This window comes from Kryptolebias marmoratus, linkage group LG3 (assembly GCF_001649575.2).
Source record: "Kryptolebias marmoratus isolate JLee-2015 linkage group LG3, ASM164957v2, whole genome shotgun sequence".
Classification (NCBI taxonomy): Eukaryota; Metazoa; Chordata; class Actinopteri; order Cyprinodontiformes; family Rivulidae; genus Kryptolebias; species Kryptolebias marmoratus.
This window is the reverse complement of record NC_051432.1, coordinates 13336989-13361254: the sequence shown is the minus strand read 5'-3', so window position 1 is coordinate 13361254 and position 24266 is coordinate 13336989. Positions and strand designations below refer to the sequence as shown.

Sequence of the window (24266 nt, the reverse complement as noted above, 5' to 3'; positions counted from 1 at the left end):
GGTGCGATATCTGCACCGTCCTTCACTGACCCTATTTAAATTTCCGGACATCCAGAGCCACCCTGGCTCAATTAAGACTAATTATTTGCATTTTTTTTTTTGTTAAAAGTGACTGACAGCTTGCACTTTAGTTTGTATTTTTAATGTATTTCATTTTTTGTGATGGTTACATTAAGTGCAATGGTCAATATATTTAATCAGTTTGTAATTAATGCATTTAAAAGTCAGTGTTTTAATTTGCTGGACTGTTATGTTACATTATTGCAGAGACATCAGGGTGACAGTCACAGGCGAGCAGACCAACAGGTGAGCTAAAACATGCACTGGAGTCCAGAACAGGAAGCGCACTCGCAGGAAGCTGAGATGGACTGAAATAATTTTTGACTAATCGAATAATCGAAAAAGAAATTGACAGATTAGTCAACTACCAAAATAACCATTAGTTGTAGCCCTAATAGTCATACGCTATTAGCACTGCCAGACCCTGTTTGGGTCCATCAGCGGGCTGATGCTGTGCTGTTAACAATACTGGCGATTAAATGCATTTCATTAAACCGTGGCAACAGTAGTGCAGCTCTCATACGCAGCGCGAGCACAAAAAATGATAATAATCTCTCAAGTGTTGCCACTTAACTAGGAACCTCCCAGGCTGTTTAAGGAGCTCCAGTTAAAGACTGATGGTCCATGAGAGGAAGCAGGAGCCTCTTGTTACAGCCTGAGGACCTCTCCTGACTCACACTGAGACACTGAAATTAATGGCAGCAATACTGGGCAGCAGGAGAGACTGAGCTGCACGTTTATTAGAGTTTATTAGTTGTAAAAAAAAAAGATACATTCCTCTTATGTATGCTGAGGAAATTACACACATTTGTTTAAATTAGTGTTAAGCAATATATATTTTTTTTCATCTTCTTGATCTGTTTTGCTATGATGTCTTCTTTTTGACCCAGTCTTTAACATTTTCTCCTGAACTCTCAGCGTAAACGCCGTTGTGTGTAACAGCTTCCCTGGATTTGGGGAGAAATTTAGGGCAGCGTCGTTTTCGAGCTGGAACCGAAGTCCTACAGATAAGTTGCAGCAATGTTGGGATTTGAGATCTGCTTGCAGTGACCCAGTTAGCTTCACGAAAACACCAGCTTCCTCAGTTCATAAAGGAACCCTCACAGGAACCCTCGCAGATGCGTCGTTGCTTAAGGAGAAGCCATTACAGTTATCCAGGGCATCATCAGGACGAAAACACGACCACGCACCGATCATTTGTGGCACATTAGATTCCCCGTCTGTCATGGGGATGGGTGTTAATAATATTTACTGATCATATTTTGAGATTGCGGGGCAGTTAATTAGGAGGAGCTGGAGATCACAGCGTTACAGGACATAACTCAGACTCCAGAGCTGCTCTGGGGATTTGTCATGAATTTCAGCTTCATTTAGTCTGAATATCTTGATTCCGTATCCATTTTGTTATGCACCCTCTGCATGCATTTTGCTTTCAACCGTTTTTTTATTCTTTATTCTTCCAGTGCCTTCTCCATGAACTTTACAGTCCCCCTTTTCTCTCAACCTCTCTCTCTCCAGCGATTAAATCACAACAAAGCATCCTAAGCCAGTAACAGGAGGTAATTAAAGCTTCTGCTGGCTTCCCTTCTGCAGAATGTTTTCCATAAAAATGATCCTCTACGTCTCCTCTCCTTGTCTCATCCTTGCATTGTATTAGCCTGATAGCTGGTGGTGAGGCTCGTCCTCCTGATGGCCGCTCTGTTCCCGGTGGAATATATGGCCTACATTTGTTTGCAGTGCAGCCTTGGCCTGTGTGAGAGTGTGTGCGCTTGTGTCAAAAAGTCCTCTGCAGCAACACCTTTTTCTCTCTTCCATCACCTTTTGTTTTTGGTGACAACACATCATTCTGATGCTCTGCCAGCTCGCGCTGTCTGTCACGCTCGGATCTATCGTGCATTTTCAAAGGCGTTATGAATCACCAACATATGCATCTGTAACCTTTCTGGAAATAAAAAAAACATGCTGTGCAGTATGGACACATACAGACAAAGGCACCTTCCCTGGCTTCATTAGTGCTTTATTATGGCTCACATTTGTGTCCATAAATCACAGGTCCCCCGGTGAAGCAAGAAAATTCCGAAACAAACTCTGACAAAAGGTGAAACACAGAAAGGGGAAGTGAGAGTGTAGAACCAAAGGCAGACATTGCATATCAATATTCTGTGTTATCGTCTGAACGTCAGAGCCAGAATTTTATTCTGCCAAGAGAATAATCCCATTCATTGTCTTCAGGCTGGATACTAGCTTTTGTCATATCATTGCTTTGTCAGAAATTGAAGGGAAGTCTAAATCTTGAGAGAAAACGGAGTAATTGAGGACAGATTTGCTGCTTCAGATTCTTTCTTGGCCGAAGTGAGTCCAGAATACTATTATGGAAATGCCCAGTCGAGTATCTTTAAATGGAGATTCATCCGAACATGAACATCTTCCTTGTGAAACTCATTACCTCTCACCTCAGTGCTTTTTTTTGTGAAACCCTGGTCTGTGTGATTCTTCATTGTCTGCATCACTGCAATGAAAGATAACCCCCCGCCCTTTTTTGTCTCAAGAAAAATGAAAGAAATAAAACTGATATGATTCCAGTTGCTGTGAGGTTCAAATTAAGCTTTCATTTTTTTTTATCATGTTCCACTCACAGTATCTGCTCAGAAAATACAAAAATAGAAAAAGTCAATTTTGATAAACACTGTGAATAAAAGACTGTAAACTGTGTTGTGAATCTGTGGGAGAACCTGTGAACTTTATGCACAAAGTGATCAAACAATAGAACAAACAGGCAATTTGTTTCATAAAGCATATCCTCCTTCTGAGTGCATCACGTTTCACTTTTCAGAGCATTTTGTAAGTTTTGTTTCTGCCTCAAATAATGTTTTTCTCTTTCTTTGGTGGTTTTTGTTTTTAACTACACTCGAGGTGCTGTTCTGGTGATAACCTGACCTCTACCAGCCCAGGTTGGATGGTTGGTTATAACATTTGACGTTTAAACTGTTTTCTAAAGGCTGTCTAAGCTTCACTGTTAGCATTTGTACATCAGAATAAAATATCCTGACAACCATTTAGATTAATTGCAATTAAATTTGTGAAATGTTGGTTGTTTCATTGATAACAGTTTGTTATTATGTTGCTGATATTCCTGCATGCTCAGTTTTTCTTCATTTTTTAATCATCTCAACTCTTTCTGGGTACACAAACAGCTACAGGAACGATAACAAGTTGCTTCTGCATTTGTTACAACCCTCTTCTTTGCTACCATTAGGATTTTTGATGTTTGACTTTTTATTTTTAGCTGTTAAAGTTGTAGCCAAAGGTTTTAAGTCAGGCACAAATATAAATTGTCACAAAGTTTGCTGCATTAATTAGAATATATTGTAAATAATTATGTAACTATCACTCATGAACGAAAACAGTAAAGTGTCCCTGTTTAAAGTTCAAATTATGTCAGCTGTCCTAAGTGTTGTTATAATAACACATACTTGCTGTCTGTCAAGGTTTATTACTCACTTAAAGATGTCGACTGCTGATAATTTTTCTCCTGAGTTCTGTTTATAAAGATCCATAAATAACACAGATTAATTAATTTGCTGTTTAATCCAGTGTCATGCTGAACTGTAGTGAGTAACTTTAGTACAGAAACTGATTTCCACAGTTAGACAAACACATGTTAAAAAATATTTTAACAAAGATACTAATTTTTTGCCTACTTTGTGTTTCATGTAGGAATTTTTATTTTATAGGGACTTTAAATCAGCAAATACATCAAAACATTGTCTGAAAACTGTATTTGAGTACAAAGAACAGAATGTTACTTTTAGCTTTAGTTGTTCCAATTTTTCTGAGAAAGTGAAAGTCAGAGCTGGACGACTGATTTGTCAAGTTAATTATCATAGTTTGTGACATATTTCCAGAGAATAATTATCATGACAGCAGTGAAAAATAATGCCTTTTCTATGTCACAGCAGAGATGTTTACTTCGGCTCCTTGAAAGCTCTCGAGATGAGCCATTGATTAGGCCACTTGGAGCATCAACACTCATTAACCTCAAGTTATGAAACTTTATAATTTATGGCTCGATCACAATCATCCCACTTCACACCAGGGATGCTGCAATACCACAGCTGAGTGAGCTCAAGGTTCATCCGTGCGGTCAAAGTTCAGATATGGTTCTCCTTGGAGGGGATAAAAAGGTGGTGAACTGCTGAAGAAGTCTCCGTGACTCTGCCGCTTTGAGGAAAATGGATGTGCTGAAGGGTCATCGTAAGTCCAGGACTCTGAACACTCTGGAAATCAGTCTGGTGTTCCTCTTCGTGACAATGACTGGTATCTGCATCGGCCTTGTGGTCATCTACTTTGTTGACAAGACTGACTCTTCCTCCTACACACAAGGTGAGTCCCTGTAATTAGAAATGCTTCATTTTTAGGCAATCAGACAAACTCTCAATTTCCAGTTCAGACGTCATAACTGGGACAGTGGAATATTACATTGGCACGTCATATTAATACATCTCATGGCAATTGGCTGATTGTGCTCTACTGCTGAAGTAAAGAAAATAATCAAGAATCCTTCGGTGAATTTACCCATTCACTACCACCTAATCCTGTTGAGGTCATGGGCCTTCAGTAAAAGACAACCTAAAAACAAACTTGATCGCTTGATTTTCATACAGAGTAAAAAACAAATAATGGTCAAGATTTATTTTTGCTGTGAGCCATGCATAAATCCTGTTTTTAAAACTACTTAAAGCTGTAGTTCAGATCTTCTAAAGTGAGTTATTTAAACAGGTTGTGAACAATTAATATCTTACTTGTAGATAGCTCTTTAAAATGCAATAAAGTTTGACTCTGTCCAGACAAAAAAAAACAGCTTCTCAAAATGGAGCCAAGACAATTGCTGCTGTCTAAAAACAGCTCTAATCTCAAAGGTTTTTAGGTGGTTTATAAAAACATTTTACAGTATCCTCACTTTTGCGATACACAGTCACTTACAAACAATTCTGTAGTTATTTGTAAGTGCTAAAAGAACAGCAAGAGCTAGCTTTATACTTCCAGTGCAGCCTTTTTATAGATGAATATCATCATATTTCTGCTGGAATAATCAGATAATGGAAAACTGACAGCGTAAAAATAAAAAATATAGCACTTGTCAGTTTCATATTACACATTTATTTCATTATATTACATTAAATTCTATGATTATTTGCAAGCTTACATAGCAGTAGTTGCAGCTAGCTGTAGCTCTTTTCACACTTCCAGCAGGAATATCAAAAAATAACAGAACAACTGTTCAATGCTGCATTAATGGAGGTAAGCGTTTATAAAAAAGTTTTCACATGAATTGGCAAAAAAATCAGATTGAAGTTGTTTTATGAGACCCACATTGATCTTAATCCCCCTGAACTAGCCGTTAGTTTGTCAAAGATTAGTCCCAGCAGGTTTTTGTGCTAGTCAGCCCTCATACTTTTAGCGTGCTTTCAATGTGTGTCTGTGTCTGTTAGTGAGCATCAGTCCTTTTCAATAAATAAAACAATAAACATTTCATTTCAGACTTTATTTGTAAACTTGCAAAAAGGAGTGTGTGCCATCATGAAATCATTAGCGTTTTTGCAAGAATGCAAATACACTCAAAGAACTCCATTTCCTTTTCCCCTCCGATTTAATTTCTCCGAAAATGCCTTCAGATTGAACTGGCAGCGACAAATTAGTGAAGGTAGGCACATTTCTTCTGCTTTCATTTGCCTCATCAAAACAAAATTAATTGTTTGGATGAGGGCAGTGGAAACGATTTGACTTCAGCATTGCGGGTCATCTGCCCCCCTCGCCCCCTGAAGTCTATTAAAAAAATTGTGATGCAAAACCAAGCTACGTGGATTTAAACTGTTCTTACACCAACAACTACCGTAAATGAAGTTAAAATATAGGCTATTAGACACAAAACTGAGATGGTTTGTTTTACACAAGTTGAAAAATTGTGTTCACATATACAGTTATGTTCTTCTAAAAAGACAGAAGGCCTTCTTTGTTGCTGTTAAACACAGCTGCGCTCCAGACTCGGTGACAGAAGGTGCTCCACAGATCACAGAAGGAAAACTGCTGCTGCTGGATGACAGCTTATTATATAATCAATGCCGTTACCAAGGCCACTCAGGTGGCTTTAATTTTCCAAGTCCAAATACCATGAGATGGTTTTTAATCATGTGGATGTCATGGGAAACATTACCCTTGATCTCATTCAGTGCTGTTTTTAGTGCATCAGCAAATCAACTTTGTAATAATATTGTCAATTATGTCAACAATGTGGCTCCAGCTGGTTGACTTAATGCTTCAGCTCAGACTGAAATATTTCCACAACTGTTGATAAAAAAAAGTGGTATTCACATCTGCGAATGGGGGGTGGTGCCGGCTATCCAGTCCCTGTGTGACCAGAATGAGAGTGGTGTCTGCATCTTTGGTGCAGGTTGAACTCATCCAGGGGTGGCCCCTGCCTCTGACCCAGTTTGTGGTGTTAATAGACAAGATTTTGAGGCGTTGTCATGAAGAAAAGGGTGTCTGGTTTGGGATCAGGCTCTCATTTCTGCTTGTTGAAGATGATGTGGTCCTGTTGGCGTCTTCAGGCCATGGCCGTCAACGTGGACTGGGATGGTTCGCAGCCAAGTGTGAGGCAGCTGGGATGAGAGTCAGCTCCTCAAAGTCCGAGCCCATGGTTCCCAACCAGAAAAAGGTGGAATGCTCCCTCCAGATTAGGAGGAGTGGAGGAGTTCATTTATCTAAGGGTTTTGTTCACGAGTGATAGGAGGATGGAGCAGGAAATGGACTGACGTATCAAGGCCTTGTCTGCATTAATGAGGGCGCATGGTGAAGAACTAAAATTGTTGGATTGTGTGTCTAAGATGATGAGTTCATGTAGATTCTCAGCCATCCAGGAGTAAAAAAAAAAACAACTGCACTTCTATTCTGTAGTTCGCTTTTTATCAGAGAAGCTTTCTCAATTCAAAAAACAGAATGTGGAGTTCTAAGCTTTTAAACTGAGATGTGATGCAAACTAGGTTCACATGCAGAATACCCTCACTCTCTTCATAGTGGAGAGTCTTTAGGGTATTTGTTAGCTGATGAGTACTAAGGTAAAAGTCAGGTCCGAGGCTTTTAAACGTGTCATCTACAAATGAATGAGAGACTTTTGAGAGGGTAAATTTACAGCCTGTAAAGTCATGGCTCAGTTATGACGTTTGTCTTTAACATCCAGGGTCGCTCTCAGGGTGCGGTGGTCCTCAGGAGCTGACTGGAGATTCGGGCACCTTCACCAGCTGGAACTACCCCAACAGCTATGACAATGGCAAGAGCTGCACGTGGAGCATCACTGTGGACCCGAACAAGGTGTCACAGTTATGAAACGAACGAAAGCTTTTCCAAACATCACATACTGTAGTAAATTATTATAATAGTAACTTCTGTCACCCTCAGTATATTTGAACAATGATGCTTCAGTCTTAACAGATATATTTTTTATATTGTAAAATTAAGTTTTATAAAACATATACATTTAGGCTTTATTATCTGATAAAAACAAGTATTAATCCCTTCCATAAAGCACTTTTGACACCTTATCTCTGCACACGTTTATTTCAGAGCGACCGTTTTCTAATTATTGATGTTTGTCAACCTAATGCTATGGAAACCGTCTAATGTGAAGCCAGGCTGTAGAGGACAGCTGGGACGAATGCAGCGGTCGCTCGGTGGACAGATGGCTGCCTTGTCTCCTTCATTTTCCTCAGCTCTTCTCTGCAGGCCCAAAGGACAGAATAAAATCCTTGATCCTTCCCTCTCTGCCAACATGGCTGCATCCTGCATGCCTCACACAGCAGCTGTCTGATTTTTTCTCTCTCTCTCTCTCTGTTTCTGTTTTTCTCACACATAAACAGAAATTACAAAGGCATATGCTGTCTAACACATCCACACACGCACATTTCACACTGGGCTCCTGCTCTTGCCTATTCTGTCAGTAAACAGTCTCACTTATTAACTTTTCGAGTGTAAAAAAAAAAAAAAAAAAAAAACTGAAAGAGAAAGATGAAGCAGCTCTGCATGTTTCTGCTGCAGGTGATTCATCTGTGGTTCGATGAGTTTGCTTTGGAGGACACTCAGCTCTGCACAGCAGATTTCATCACACTGCGCGACACACTGGGAACTATCGGTAAATATTTTTTCATGCAGAGTTCCCAGGTTCACCCAAATCTTGATCCATTTGGAAAGACTAACATCACACGTTGCACTGTTTAGAAATGCTTAATAATGGCAAATAAAATAATCAGGCTTCATGTTGAAAAAGCCACGGTTGGGCGCAGATTCAAAGAATAAAATCATCATTAAATTCAGAGAAACATGTATAAGTGACTTACATTTGAAGTCTTGCTTTAAAAATAAATTTATATTACCATAATCATCAGATTTCATCTGGATTCCACTCTTACAAATGATTTAATGGTAGCAATAAATAATACAACTTTGTGTGTATCGGCTATGTACTACGGATATACAGAGTAACAAGTCAGTTCAATATACAGCCCGGTCCCTGTAGGTACTAGATACACAACCGGTACATACCAGGTACATATTTTGTGAGTACCAGGTACGTACCTGGTATAACAGATATGTACTCTGTAAGTACTAGGTACATATTCAGTATGTACCAGGTACATACTTGGCAAGTACCAAATATGTGCCAGGTACATACTTGTATGTAACATGATATGTACCCAGGTACATGCTTGGTAAGTACCTAGTATGTACCCATTAAGTACCAGGTACTCACCCAACACATACCTGGTTAGTAATGGATTTATACTTGATATTTACCAGACTCATACTTGGTATGTACCAGATACGTACTTGGTAAGTATTAAGTACGTACCCAGTATTTACCCAGTACATACCTGGTTATTCTCATTATGTATCAAATATGTACCCAGTACATACTCGGTAAAAAACAGGTATTTTGTCCAGTACCTAATATGTTCCTGGTAAAAGTATGTACTCTATGTACCCGTTACCTGTGAGGCACAAACTAGACTGTATTATACATTACTACAGAATAAACACATGGCATTTTTTTGAATGTGTTGCAACTAATTGTAACTTTAGACCCATTTGGGCTAAACAAAGTTAACAAGCTGAATCTGGATCCAAAGAAGAGGAAAAATTCTGATTAAAAGAGACTAAATTAAAAATGCTGTGCCTTTACGCCCATTTTGTTGTTACCTTACAGTAACATTTTTAGCCATCATTGTTTTGAAGTACATTGTGTCACATCTGTAGGTAAATACTGTGGCTACTCCAAACCAACGCCCGTGGTAACCATTTCAAACCATCTGATTGTCTACTTCGACACAAACGACAGAAAAACAGACCAGGGGTTCAAAGCTCATTACAAAGCTGTGCTTCCAGAGCTCGCATCAGGTAAGATTATGAGTTTAAATCTGTTACAACAATCAGAAATTTCTTTACACGATGCTGGGTCTTTGTCCTATAACATGATTAACCTCCACATTAAGTACTGTAAAATTGAAAAACAGGGGCAGTTTTGGGGAAACAAATAAAGGATGGATAGAGGTTTCAAGGTGTCCTTTGGCTGTCGATGCAGCTTAAATATTCTTCATCCCTGTTGCCAGAAATAGCAGGAGCCGGCGGTTTTCTTCAAGGTGATCAGGGGGATCTGATGACTCCAGGCTTCCCAGAGCAGAACTACCTGAACAGAGCCCTCTACCAGGTTCGACCACAAACATCAATACTCACTTTTCAAAAAGATTCACACTGACAGAAACATTTCTATTTCTACTATTGGAAAAATTGGAATGAGCAATGTAATTCATTGTCTTTTTAGAATGATCCTGTTCATAATTACAGTAATACAAAACTGTTATATATGATGTGAACACAAAACTGCACTTTAGGGGGATTTCTTTTTTCACACTGTTTGAAACATTATAAGTACAGTTCAGTGATGTTGCATTGTTTAATTGGTGCAGTTTAAAATATTTTAACTGTGTTTCAATCAGATAAAAAGAGGACAGGTTTGAATGTAAAACCACATTTACACTCTAAAACACTGCTGGGTAAAATACAACCCAATTTGGAACCCAGGCAATGGGTCAGATTTACCCTCCTGAGTTGTTTTAACTCAGCAGGGTTGGGTTGTCAGTTTGATCCAAAATAATGGGTGAAGTTTTTTTCCCAAAACGTAGGTTAAAAAAAAACTAACTTGCTGAATTAGAGCTACTAAAACGTTGAGCTAAAATGAACAATCCAGAATCTGCTTTTTTAGATAATTACAACTTGGGTCGGTGTTAGCTTTTTTAGGAACCCAAACTCAAAGTAAGTTGTTAAGAAAGCCAACCAGGTTAAACATCTTCTTACTCGTTGTTTTAATGGTCTTACTACATTTTAAGAAAGAGATCCAGCCAGGTCCGATTTGGTCAGCTTATGGCTTAAAACGACAGACTGTGAAGAAAGACACGGCTCATCTCCGACCCATTTTTGACCCAGTACTTGGTCCCACTAACCCAACCTATGACTCAACAGCTTCAGCCCAGAAAATGAATTATCAAAAGAATCCAGCAGTTTTTAGAGTGTATCAATTATACAAATTCAATAGTAGGTCATTATTTCAAACATGGACTAATTATATGAGCTCGAGAAGCACGCTGTAACAAATCTAAAGGTTTCAGACTTTTGCCTATAAAATAATTTGAAAAGGCAGCTTTTGGATTTCGGTGACATCATCTTGACAGTGTTTGTGGTCTTGATCTGTGAATAAAGTGTCTAATTAAAGAAAATCAGAGTCAGAGCTTGGATAAAGACTCAGTCATGTGGTTTCATCTCATGCTCCTCGGCTTTGGCTCAACGGATCACCGTCTGTCTGAGCAGACGCAGAATCTGATGGAATTATGGATGAGTTACAGTATGTCGAAACGCAACTCGTGTCGTTGCCATGACACCAGAGCAAACATGATCCCAATAGCTGTTCATTAATTATTCATCTGAATTATTGCTTTATGCAGATATTTACTTTGTTTTCTGTGCTTAAATTAAGAGAATTTAGGAGCAAATAATTCTATGTGATGAATGTGTGTTTGTGTTTGTCGAATCAGTGGAAAATCTCGGTGCCTGAAGGCGAGAGTGTCCGATTGACATTTACCTCCTTCGACCTGGTCCCGGAGGTCTGTGGAGACTTTGTTCAGGTTTATGATGGCCACAAACCCGGCTCGTCTTTAATAGGTAAGCAAGGCACTAAATAAACACAGAATGCAGGGTAGGAAATCAAATGGGAAAAGAATCTAAATAATCCCAGCAAATTTGTGCAATAATAAACATTTACATATCTTACATTAAGCACTTTTTCCCACTGTTAATACAGTTTAAATGCAGGAAAGTCCTAAGTGTGCGTAAAAAAGAATAGTGTAACGCTGAATCTTAGAAAAGATTTTTATTCCAAATTAACAACTGTGTGGCTCCATGAATAAAACATGAGCTCAATTAAAAGCTCTACAATGGACAGAGTTTCTGGGTTCTATTTAAAAACCTAATGGGTTTAAATCTTTCTCCACAGACTCTATCATCAAAGCAGCGTGGACATTTTATAAAACCAACATTCAGGGAAAATGTTTATCCGTTTCTTTTCTCCTCAGGTAAACTATGTGGAGGAAAAATGCCAAACCCCTTGAAGTCCAGTGGCAACACGATGATTGTCCGCTTCAAATCTGACAACCGTTTAACTTCCAAAGGATTCAAGGCAACTTACACGAAATCCAGCCTTCCTCCTGTAGTTATTCCCACAACAACAACAACAACAACAACAACAACGGTGACAACCAGACCTGCTACAACACTTTCCACAACTTCTGGTAAGTAATCCTCTTCAATCTGACACACTCATATACTGACACCCACACACTATTTTTTGGTATTTTATTAAACACATGATGAATAAGACTGAGGATTTTCTGTTGCAATAAGAGATGAATTGTGAAAGTTGACTCAGCTGCTCTAACCTCTCCCATCATATTACAATTCAACAAGGTTTAAAAAACTAAATGCAATTTTCATCAGGGCTCCAACAGGATTGCACCATTGCTATGCATTATTTTAAGGACAGGAAAGAGAGGGTGGACTGCTCTGGATTAAAAGTGAAAGTGCTTCATTGAAAAAAGTTAGCTATTTGCAATATGAAATGAGCATTCCTTGTAGGAATGCATATCTTGTCTGATCTGTTAGTGTTTAGAGGATGTGTTTATAACAACTCTGAACTACTTCCACACCAGATGTTAGCTCAGTATCTTTATAAATGACAGAACTACGGTAATTTTTGTGTTCGCTAAAGTTGATTGGCTTTGGCAGCCATCTTGAATTAGGTTGCCTCCCAAAGTTAATCAGCTATAGACATGTATCAAATGATTACTTTCTGGAGGTTTGACTGAAATCCATCCACTGGTTCATGAGATATTTTGCTAACAGACAAATAGTGTTGACCCCAACAGATAAAGCCAGAGTTTTAAACAAATATGATGTGTGAATTGTTAGCGTTCAAAGTATGTGTTGGGTATGAGTCTCAGCTACTACCACACCAAAGTTTGGCTCAATATCTATAGAATCGACAGTGTTAGAATCATTTTTGTGTTTTCAAAGGTCAATTTGCTGTGGCAGTCTTCTTAAATCAGATTAAGTCTAAAAGTTAATTGGTTATAGTTGTACATCCAGTGATTACTTTCTGAAAGTTTCATTAAAATCTGTTTGGTGATTCATGAGATATTTTGCTAACGGTATGGACAAATGAAGACAGACGCACAGAGGGGGAAAACATTACCGCTCTGCCTTCACCTTCAGCGGTGGGCGAGACAAAGAAAGAAACGATGATGATGGTGCCTGCTCTGCCTGTGAAAGCCCTGAGAAGTGATAAAAGCAGAAAATTTAGATGAGCGTCTTGATCACTTTCAGAGACGTGACGAAGCAGAATGGCACCTGTTAAAGAGTGAACTCATTTCTGGCGAAAAGGAAGCATCACAGCAGCAACTCTCAGACGGAGCAAAGATGGAGGAGAACAAACGTCATGTTGACTGTGACGTCTACAAAGAGGAAACCTGTCAGTAGAGCTCAAAGCCGCGCAGAACTTGACAGTTCCAGCTCTTTGTAGTTTCCCCCCTGATTTTCTGTCAGTTCAAATGTAATAAATGTGCACGCATTACATCCCTGTAAAACTGCAGGGACAAGAACGGCTTCTGAGGCAGAACTTTCACAAATGTGAAACAAGTTTCCAGACTAGAAAGTGCAGTATTTTAAATCCTGCACTGCTTTTCAAATATTCTACAACATGTGTAAGTTTTAAATCATTAGCAGAAGACTGGGTTTTTTTTCTCTTTTTGCCTGCACCATGAAAGTCGGGCAATTGTGTAATCATGAACCCATTTTATTTAAACTCTCAGAAAGTAATCATCGGATGTACATCGACAACTGATTAACTTTTGGAGTCAACCCAGTTAAAGATGGCCGCCACAGCTAATTGACCTTAGCCTACACAAAAAAAGCTATACCTCAGTGAATTTTATAGATACTGGCCTAAAATCTGGTGTGGTAGCAGCTGAGACTCATTTAGAACACATACCCTAGGCATTAACAAATCATGTGAGCTATGACGTCAGATTCTGCATGTTATTATTTTCAAAGTTTAACTCTGTAATTTTTCATCATAAGATGATCTGAAACTTTGCTAGGTTTATGGAATATGTCCGGGTACTTTGGTTTCCTCCCACAGACCAAAAACATACATGTTAGGTTAATTGGTGACTCTTAAATTGTCCCTGGGTGTGAGTGAGAGTGTGAATGGTTGTTTGTCTCTATGTGTCCCTGCGATGGACTTACGACCTGTCCAGGGTGTCCCCCGCCTCTCGCACAGTGACTGCTGGGGATAGGCACCAGTTCCCCCGTGAACCGGAATGGAGAAGCGGGTAAAGAAAATGGATGGATGGATGGATCTCACAATGTTCTTCAAAATAACAAATGAAAATACAGTACATTTATTTGACACCATCTAAGACAACTCATTCATGTAGTTTGCACAATTTTCTTTTGAGGTCTGTAATTAGTAACTTGAAGAATATGTCCTTAATGGCCACAACATGAGTAATTCCCCCTGTGGTGCCATCATGTTGCTCCTAGTTCTCCAAGCACAAGCGCAGCTTGAATCTTGTGACAGCTGAGGATGAATGCACAGGAGAAGGGCTGATCTCTCCTGAGATGTATCTATTTATCACAATATCAAACTGTTGGCAGGCAGAGCTGTTTCCTCCTGTGGCCAATTAAGGTGCTTTATAATGAATCTGTTCATGGAGCAGTTCTGTATCAAAGCACGCTGCTCCTCATCAGCAGCAAATAACAGAGAAGATCATCCTAATAAATGGGAGTCAGACGCATTTAAAAACCAACTTTGATTCAGCTTTCAGCTTTTTAAAAGACAAACAATTTACATAATGAGGAGGGGAGTTTGATCAAGTATTGTTTTCGCCACAGGAATCGACGGTCCTGTAATCATTCAAGGGAGAAAAGGTGTCATCCAGTCCTCGGGCTACCCAAATTCCTATCCTGCTCATTCCAATAATTCCTGGGAGATATCTGTGTCCAAAGGCCTCCTGGTTAAACTGCAGTTCACTGACATGGCCATCACAGGAGAGACGGGACTGTGCAAAGAGGATAAGCTGATCGTCTCAGACAAATACAGCATTCTGGGTAAGCCATCACTTTGTGTTTACTGTTATGAATCACTGTTTTTAGTTTGTATTTGTCAGGGAAATTTAGTTTCATGTTGTTTGTTAGTATTCTAATTGACGGTATTCCCCCCTGACACATGCATGAAGCTAAAGTACATCTGTTTGCATTCATGGCTTGCGTTGGTGCATCTTCTTTTACTTAAACATTTGCTAAATTGCTGCCTTTTCTGCATTTTTGCACTTCTCATTTTCACTTAAGTGGCTGCAGCGAGGCTGATACAGCTCTATCTACTGCTGACAAACCAGCAAAAAGTCTGACGTGAAAACCTCAAACAAAGAAATGAAAAACCTTTAAGTTTAAAACAAGATTTATAGCTGGAATTTTTTATCCAGTAAAAGTGACTAACACATCATTTGACTGATGTTTTGAAATATATTGGCTATCATTTAAATTTTTACTGCTCGTAACCGCTTCTTGTGGCCACAGTGGGGAAAACTAATCCTATGAAACCTTTTATGTCTGATCATTAAAGGAAATGATCTTCAAATGATCTTCAATGAAACGGCTGCAGTGCAGTGAGAACAAATGTGTGTGAAGCTTTTTGTAAACTCTACAACCAAAGCAGAAAGCGCCCTGCTTTCCTGCATTGTGTTTGAGCTTGCATAATAAAAAGAACTGATATCAGTGTTCACACTCTTTTATTAATCATATGCCGTCAGGTGCACAAGTCTACTGAGCAAAATAACGACTTTACAGGAAAAACTCGTGAAGTAAGAAAGTTCTAATATGTTTGCGGTGTCACAAAATAATTTTGGCCAACATTAAAATGATAGTTTAGATTCGTTGAAGTGTGGTTCTGTGTAAAGAATATGACCAATTAATATCTTACCTGTCGCTGATAGTTCTTTGAATCACTTCAGTGTGGAGAAAAAGAGTTTAATTCTGACTGCTAGTTTGACTGGAGTCAAGACAGATGTAGATTACAACTCAAAATACAAACATTTCATTGCTGTTTTTGTGAACGCTCTTTTGTAAACCATTCCACTCTCATCAGTTTTATTTTACATGAGTATTGAGAAACAAATATGATTATATTCCTGCTGGAAGTCCCCCCAGGCTGGACTAAAAGTGCTACAGCCAGCTTGTGCGGTCACCATTTGCGCTTGCAAATAACTATTTTATGTAAATAATAATGTAATGTGAACTTAACAACAGTGTAAAGGTTTGTAAATAGCATTTGCATGAGATGCTATGGAATTTGAGAAATCAGAGTTGTTTGAAGATGGCAGCAGTCCAGTTTTGTCTTGGCCCCAATCAGTCTTATCCATAAGTCCTGCACATGTATCATTTGTTATCTCAGTTGTAGTTAAACCTCATTATATAATGCTAACAGCATCAATTCTTATCTGTTCAAAAGACCTTGGATCCACCAACCATACCTCACTCTACGTCTGTTTTCTTTCATCCTTTTACCCCTGCTGTCTCTCTCTCCCTCTTTCTCAGGTACAAACTGTGGCCACATCCTCCCCCCGCCGGTGGTCAGTGCCGGTAACACCATTTCTGTCACCTTCCAGTCTGACGGTCGCCTCACAGACAGAGGCTTCTCAGCCAAGTGGGAGGCTGTGTATCCTGAGGACATTGCAGGTACAGAGGACTGAGTGAGGCAGGGGACACACTCACGGCGCCTGTTGCTGAAGCACCTCTGCACCTCATTATCTAACCACAAAAACTTCACTTCATCACATAATAAGTTGCTGCATGAGCTATCTGAGTTCTGTCAAACAACAGGTCAGAGTGCAAGCATAAAGATAAAAAACGCTTTTAACTTTTATCATCGCCCTTATCAGGCCTGAAAAAGACTTGATACCACATTTACGTTGGAAGAGCAAAGTAAAAATATAACCCAGATTGAATTTTTAAAAAGTTCATTTTAGATCAAGATAAGCAAAGCTTTATTACAGAATAACACTAAAATTAAATTTTAACCTGAGATGCTATTATTTTAATACATAGTCATTTTGATGACAACAATGCATTCAGAAAAATAATTTTTGAAATGTATTGTTGTATTGTTTCAACTACAAACTGTATCAAAATGCTACATGAGGTCATGTTTTAATTATCACTTTTAACTTTCTAATTTAAAGAATCAATTTTACTCAAGAAACACCAAGTTCAACTAATTTTCCTATAATTTATTTTTTATGTTATTGTCTAGATTTACTCCTTTTGGTCACTATGATAAATGTATAGTTGCTTAAATTAAAAATACCTAATTCTACATAAAAGGTACTGGCTTTACAGAATTATTCACTTCAAAATTGCATTTGGTCATTATTAGAGTTTTCATCTACTTCTTTAGAGTCTTTGTTAAATTCCCCTGCTCCTGTCCTCCTTTGATGCATCAAATCAAACAATACAATCTTCCTTTCATTTCCTGTTTCTTGCTGCAGAAATCCAGGACTGTGGCTTTTCTTCCAAAGAGGAAACTGGGGTCATCAAGTCCCAGAACTGGCCGATGAACTACAAGGCTAATACCGAGTGCATGTGGAACATCGCTGTGCCTTTTGGGAAAAAAATCACCTTCACGTTCACCCATTTTGACCTCGAAGCCAAAGATTTTCTAACATCTAAGTGCTATGATAATATAATGTTGTATGACATCAGCGGTTTGACTAATGCACTGATTCTAAAGCACGGTAAGCGGAGTCATTAGATGGGAGCTTCTGTGACTTTTCACTACCATGCATAGAATATTTGGACCTATCTTTTTAGGTCCATTTTGTGGAACAAATCTGCCTGGAGGCATCCAGACAAAAGGGAACAAGTTGCTGATTCGTTTTCACACAGACCTGTTTACTGAGGCCAAAGGATTCAGAGCCTACTGGACTACAAACCCCAGTCTTCCTGCTCCCACTGAGCCGCCTGTTCAGCCCAACCCCTGGGACGACATCCCCATAGGTAGAGTATACCTACAACCATTAACTGCATTACACTACAGGGGGAGGAGGAACCTAAAGTTGCACTGATTAAAAATGATTCAACTTGCAACTTAAAACAAAAAAAAAGAGATGCAATCATAAAACACAATGCTTTCATTCTTCTCAACAAGGTGGTTTTGTGTATTTTAGCACATTGTTTTGGTAATCCAACATGTCAGCTCTGTTTTGATGAGCATCATGCCGCTATTTGTTTTAAATATCTTATGACTGAAAGCCACAGTTGGTTTATATTTACCGCATGTTTAAACAGACACTTATTTGCCAGCACCTTTGCAACAATGACCTTTGAAGGACTTTACCACATCAGCTAACGGGTTGTAGGCTTCATGCATTCTTTGCAGGAAAGTAAGTTACTGTCATATATTTCCTAAACCCTAATTAATAAATTCAAATGACTTCAACAACATGAGGGCTTACAGCTTTTGTAATGTAGTCTTATTAATTGTATTTATTTATAATTCTTATATTCATATTTATTTATATTTTACAATCTTTTTTCACTGCCCTCTCACCCTCGTCCTGTCCCCATTCTCCCACTTCCTGTATATGCAGTTAAGGTGTTTTGGTGTGCTGAGGGCACAGTATAAGGTGGCCTCCGGCTTCACTTTCAGTCCTTGCTTGCGGTCACCTGATTTCCTTTCTTCTTCCAGCGACGAGCCCCAGGTGGCTGCTGACAATTCAATTGCCGAAACTGATTTTTATAGATGCTGCTCATAAGATTTTCCCTGCACCCAAGCTTTATCAAAGTTGCACTATTAGTCGGGACTCAGAGGTAAAAGAATATGAGAAAAATACAAAACCTTTTTTTTTGTTTTTGACAGGAATAATTTGCAGCCATAGATATTTGGGTGACCACAACTTAGAGACATTTATATTTTGACACTTCAGTTGATGAGTGAAAGCCAAACCGGATGGAGATATGCATCTGTCTGGAAGTTTTAAAAGCCAAACATTCCCTCAAAGAATGCATATTGTCTGCCTGCTGCCTTTCATGCCAGAGTTTTAGACTAAGATCATTTTATGCTAAGAAAAGTCGGAGTTATCGCCGTTTTGACTCACGTTATGAGAGATCTTTTGCAATACTGTGAGATCATGTGAGATGCGTTAGCGCTCAAAATATAATATGGGAATGACTACCAGCTACTACCATACAAAAATTCAGCTCAATTTCTGTAAAACTGACTGAGTTAGAGCCATTTTTGAGTTGGCTAATTTCAATAATCTTGGAGGCCATCTTGAATTGGGTTGAGTTGACTTCAATAGGTAAAGGCAAAGTTTTTAAACTGAACCTTGCTTGATCAGTGAGTGCTCAAACTATGTGTTGGTGGAGAGTCTCAGCTACTGTTCAATATCTGCAAAATGGGTTACAGTCATATTTGTGTTTGCTAAGGTTGATTAGCTGTGGTGGCCATTTTGAAATGGATTGACTCCAAACGTTAACCAGCTGCAGATGTTTCTCTAGTTATTGCTTTCTGAAAGTTGCATTTAAATCTGTCAGCTATTTAGATATATACACACACAAAAAAACATTAACACCCTGCCTTTGTCTTCGGAGGAGTGCGATAAATATAAATCAGTGAGAGTCAGGGACTGAAAAGTGCTGCAAAATAAAAGCTACCTGTAGCAGGTTGTGCATTACAGTTTGGCTTCATTTGCTCACAAACCTCTCTTGTAGAGTGGCCCGGTACATGTGGGAAACCAGCGATTCCTCCTGCTGTTGTCTCACGCATTGTGAACGGAGAACCAGCCACTCCACACTCTTGGCCTTGGCAGGTGTCCATGCAGGTGAGAATCTCCTCCTATAAATGTAGGGGAAGAAAATCATTAAGATACATCAGAATTTACTTGAGCCATTACATCAATGAATCATAAATCCCTCTAGGTCTTTTCATGAGCATGTAATATTGGCTCTAATCTTTATGGGTTCTCTTGTTTGTTTCAGGTCTGGCCAGCCAGTCAGTCGAAGCCGTCATTTTCTCACATCTGTGGTGGCACTCTCATTCATAAGAACTGGGTGCTGACAGCCGCACACTGCTTTATAAGGTAAATAAGTGACAAAAAAAGGGAATTGTAGAAACACTTAAAGGGGCAAAAAGTCATTCTGAACATAAACATTACATATTTTTTAACAAAGCTTTTCTCAAACTTATTGAAAACCCATTTATGTAATTTTAGAAGGCAGTTATCAGTGTCGACTTCAGTCTTATTAAAGTGTAAGATCATTAGAGATTGTCAATAATATGCAGTTTATGTTAAAAACTAATATCTCACAATGAAAATAAATATCCAGTATCTTGTATGATGGCAAACCCGTGTGTGTTTACACTTCACTGAAAAGTATAATCCCTAATTTATTGATAGATACGCCGATGAGCTGCATCGCTGGCGCATGTGCCTGGGCAAACACAATCTGACCTCCACAGAGCTGAGTGAAAGATGCATCAACATATCAGGCATCTATCGCCACGAGGGCTTCAAGTATCCCACCGTCCCCTCTGTAGAGTTTGACATCAGCCTGGTGAGGCTGGCTGAGGACGTGATACCCAGAGATGAAATATCGTTCGCATGCCTCCCCTCCGAGGAGGAAGTCCTTCCTGGAGGAAAGAAGTGCTATGCTACAGGCTGGGGAGACGAGACAGGTGCTGTTCCTGCGCAGGTTTCTCCTACATGTGCATGTTTACACCAATAACATAATATAATATAATATAATACATCTTGTATGATATCTTGATAACAGAAAAATACTGCGACCCAAACAGAACATTTTGTGCTGCTAGAAATTCATTGTCATATAATTTGGATGCCACCTGCTGGACAAATACCTCTGCTGTTAGGCAGAACACTGTTTTTTTCTTTTCTTTGACAATCTAAAAGGCTTTGTTTGTTTGATCAGGTGACTCACTTAATGCTAAAGCTTCGGAGACCCTCAACCAGGTGGATCTGCCTGTTGTGCCGTATGACACCTGCAAACGGATGGATTACTGGTGGTTCCAGGTCAAGCCCTCCATGATCTGCTGCGGTTACACAAAACCCGATGAGCTGAAATCAGTCTGTCAGGTAAAATGAGTCCTTCAGTAAGAGCATTACTGCTCTCACCTATAATAAAATAAAATTATTTTTTTGCATTTGTGTTTTAATGTGTCTTCACTCTGACAGGGAGACTCAGGAGGCCCATTGGTTTGCCAGGACACTGCAGGTGCTCCCTGGGAGGTTCATGGGATAACCAGCTTTGGCCCAATTGGATGCATTATGGATAAAAAGCCCTCGGTGTTCACCCGCACCTCTGTCTACCTCCCCTGGATCTTGAATGTCTTCCGCAAGGACATCTACAATCAGCACAGTATGACTCCAGCTGCCTAAAATGACCCAATTTGTTCACAAAGTCACGAGGCGGCAGAGTCTGAGTGTTCCTGGTTTTTCTGTGTAGCATCAGGTTGTGGAGGACCAAAGCTCTTGACCGGCACTGGTGGCACCATTTCCTCCATGGGTTATCCTGGCACCTACAGCAACAAAGCCCGCTGCCAGTGGACCATCGAGGTGCCTGCAGGAAAACTGGTTTGCCTGCAGTTCCACAATTTCTCCTTGGAGGAGAGTCAGCTGTGTGTGAATGACAAAGTCAGCCTCACGGACAACTTGGGAAGTCTGGGTGTGTGACAGTCAGCTGTTGTTCAGTTCAAAAACATGTCAAAGTGAAGTGATAAGTTGCTGCTGCTGCTGCGGTTTGACATTTTGTAGGATCCTTTCTTTCGCAGAACAAAACAAAACAAACCCACTGAGATTTGGGCATATGCTTGAGAAAATAAAACCCATTTATATATATATATTATACAGTACCTCTGAACTGTGTCAGAAATACACTTTTAATAAAACCCTTGGTGTATATCTAAATTAAAACGATAAAGACTGCTAAAATTTCCCCTTGTGTTCATCAGGCACCTACTGCAGTCACACTCCCCCAAACGATGTGGTGAGTGATGGAAGTATGCTTCACATCAGTTTCTCCTCCAATGACAAGGTGGTGGACACCGGCTTCACTGCCACCTGGAAGGCGGTGGATCCTGCAGAGGGTAAGACATGAAATAGAGCTGGCTCACAAACAACAAGTGTCATCATCTTCAGCTTTTTGAACCGTTTCTTTCCTCCTATCTCTTCTCGTTCCACTGCAGCTCCCTGTGGGGGAAGTTTCAGCAGTAATCAGGGTGAAATCACCTCTCCAAACTGGCCTAATGACTACCAAGCCCAGACTGTGTGCACATGGCGTATCAGCCTTCCTGCATCAGGACGTGTCCATGTAGTCTTCACTCACTTCCAGCTGCAAGCTAAGGTGTTGGGAAAATGTCTGGACTACGTGGAGATCTTTAACGGGGAGGGAATGACATTGCTTGGTCAGTTAATGTCGTAAAACTTCTTCTTTGTCCTCTATGCATGTTTCCTGTAGCGTGCACAGTTAAAGCAGAGAGAAAAACATAATTTCTTGCCCGCTCTTTAGGTCAGTTTTGTGGCTCCACCCTCCCACCCACCTTCAACATTCCTAGCGGCAAAGTTGTTATCCGCTTCCTGAGTAACGGAGCTAATCAACAGAAGGGCTTTCGTGGATACTGGACCTCTGATCCCAGTGTTTTCCCAACTTTACCACCAAAAGTTTGAGACAACATCACCACTGGTGGGTGCAGAAACCTTTTCATTTTATTTTTTTTAAAACACTTAGACTGAGTTTGTTGTTTCCTCAAGTTATTCAGCACTGTGTAAAAGTCTTAAGTCATTCCTTTTAAGTTTTTCTGCCAAGCACCCAGACTTTCTTGTACATCGGGCCAACATTTAAAAAAATGACTGCTGCTCAAATTACAGACCTAATTGGACAAAAGTACGCTAGAGCACTCTTTGTTTGTCATGATGAGCAACCATACAAGAGGAGTGCTGTAAAAAAAACCACTGAAGAGGTCAAAATAAAACACTGAGATTTTCCTTTGGAATATTCTGTCAGGTTTTTAATAAAACCTGTCCTTGACAAACTTAAGAGCACAACTATAAATAATGGTTTCTGCCACATCTAAGTGTCCTCCCATGCGTCATCCTGTAGGTTATCGTTACTGATTTGCTTGTCCCACTCTCCTGTAGAGCGCCTGCGCAGCTGCAGAAACAAACACAGCCTGGGAGGTACACAGTGCCGTCAGCTTCGGCCCTCGTGGCTGTGTCGAAGACAGGAAACCCTCGGTGTTCATTTGAGTCTCTGCCTTCAGCGACCGGATAAACGACAACATCAAGAAGTTTATTTATCTGAGCAACAAAACCATCTAAAACTGAGAAATAAAGATTATTTTCACAAGATTTGGTTCTAATGTTATTGTCATTTAAGCTGCTACATTGTATTTTTATACTCAAAATTGTGCGCAGTGTTTTGATACTGTTATTGCTTAGTTGGATTTTTCTGGATTTTCAGTACAAAAATTAGGAGAAATAGTTTTTAATATACCATATGTTTTTCAAATGAACAACTTTAACACGTCTTCAAACATCAAGAGCTAATGAGAAAATTATAAAGCTGATTATTTTCTTCATAGTACTGGATTATATGAGAGGATTCAACCCATCAACATACACTATATGTCAATGATTTAACCCAAAAGCAACATAAAGTTGAACTGATCAAGTAGCATTAGTGATGAGGGAAGAAAAGGTAGGGAAGCCTCAAAACAAAAATACAAAGACTTACTACAGAACATTGAAGAAACAAATAACTTCCTAAATGAACCTTTTACAAAAGCAAAACTTAACCAAGCACTCAGGAAAACAAGGAACCGAGATTTGGTATACAATGATAAAAAAAAAAAAAAATCTCAGTGAAACATCGAAAGAAATCATCTTAATTATTATTAAGTAAGGTCTGGAAAGGACGAGGAGATGCCACAGAGCTGAAACGGGTCACTAATAATACCAGTAACCAAACCAGGAAAAGACAACACAAAACCAGAAAACTGTGAAAAATGTGACTACTGCAGAATGTCAAAAATATGAAGAAGAGAGAGGCTGTATGTGGAGAGAGCTGGGAAGGATTAAAGAAAAGTTAAACATAATAAACACTTTTCAAAAGAATTTAGGGAGCAAACATATAGCAATTATAATTAGATTATTAGAATTTAATTATATTAAGTACCAACATACCAAAAGGAAAAGAAGAAGTACATACATGCATAGTTAGAAAATAATCCATAACATGTACACCTTCAGTTTTTGCCAACCACCAATAAACTCCACAAGAAGAAGAAAAAGAAGAAGAACAAAATTCTGTGTTTTTCACAATGACTTTATTTTGTATGTAAAGCTCTTAAAATGATGAATAACAAGTCCACCATCCAACTACGTTCTTCAACTGAAGAGTATGATTCAGAAGCTTAAAAAAGGAGCGCAGCGATCCACTACCGACGAAGAAGAAGAAAAGGACGACGAAGAAGAAGA

General features: G+C 39.3%; 1 protein-coding gene across 1 annotated transcript; it reads left to right on the top strand.

Moving 5' to 3' along the window:
- The first annotated feature begins 4236 nt into the window (after positions 1-4236).
- On the top strand, positions 4237-23138 carry zgc:154142 (uncharacterized protein LOC555481 homolog). The gene is made up of 21 exons (XM_017434325.3): positions 4237-4443; positions 7298-7428; positions 8152-8245; positions 9367-9507; positions 9720-9817; positions 11199-11325; positions 11736-11951; positions 14611-14826; positions 16312-16452; positions 17262-17507; positions 17584-17769; positions 19486-19595; positions 19753-19853; positions 20172-20449; positions 20704-20867; positions 20967-21150; positions 21238-21456; positions 21743-21877; positions 21977-22195; positions 22300-22473; positions 22929-23138. The coding sequence occupies exons 1-20, from the start codon at positions 4293-4295 to the stop codon at positions 22455-22457; spliced, it is 3315 nt and encodes a 1104-aa protein (XP_017289814.1). The 5' UTR covers positions 4237-4292; the 3' UTR covers positions 22458-22473; positions 22929-23138.
- The last annotated feature ends 1128 nt before the right edge of the window (positions 23139-24266 follow it).

Excerpts from the sequence above, each read along its gene's own strand:
- zgc:154142 (XM_017434325.3), top strand. The coding sequence starts at position 4,293 with ATGGATGTGCTGAAGGGTCATCGTAAGTCCAGGACTCTGAACACTCTG. Across the intron at positions 8,246-9,366 it reads CGACACACTGGGAACTATCG|GTAAATACTGTGGCTACTCC; the intron begins GTAAATATTTTT and ends TCACATCTGTAG. Across the intron at positions 17,508-17,583 it reads TGCACTGATTCTAAAGCACG|GTCCATTTTGTGGAACAAAT; the intron begins GTAAGCGGAGTC and ends CTATCTTTTTAG.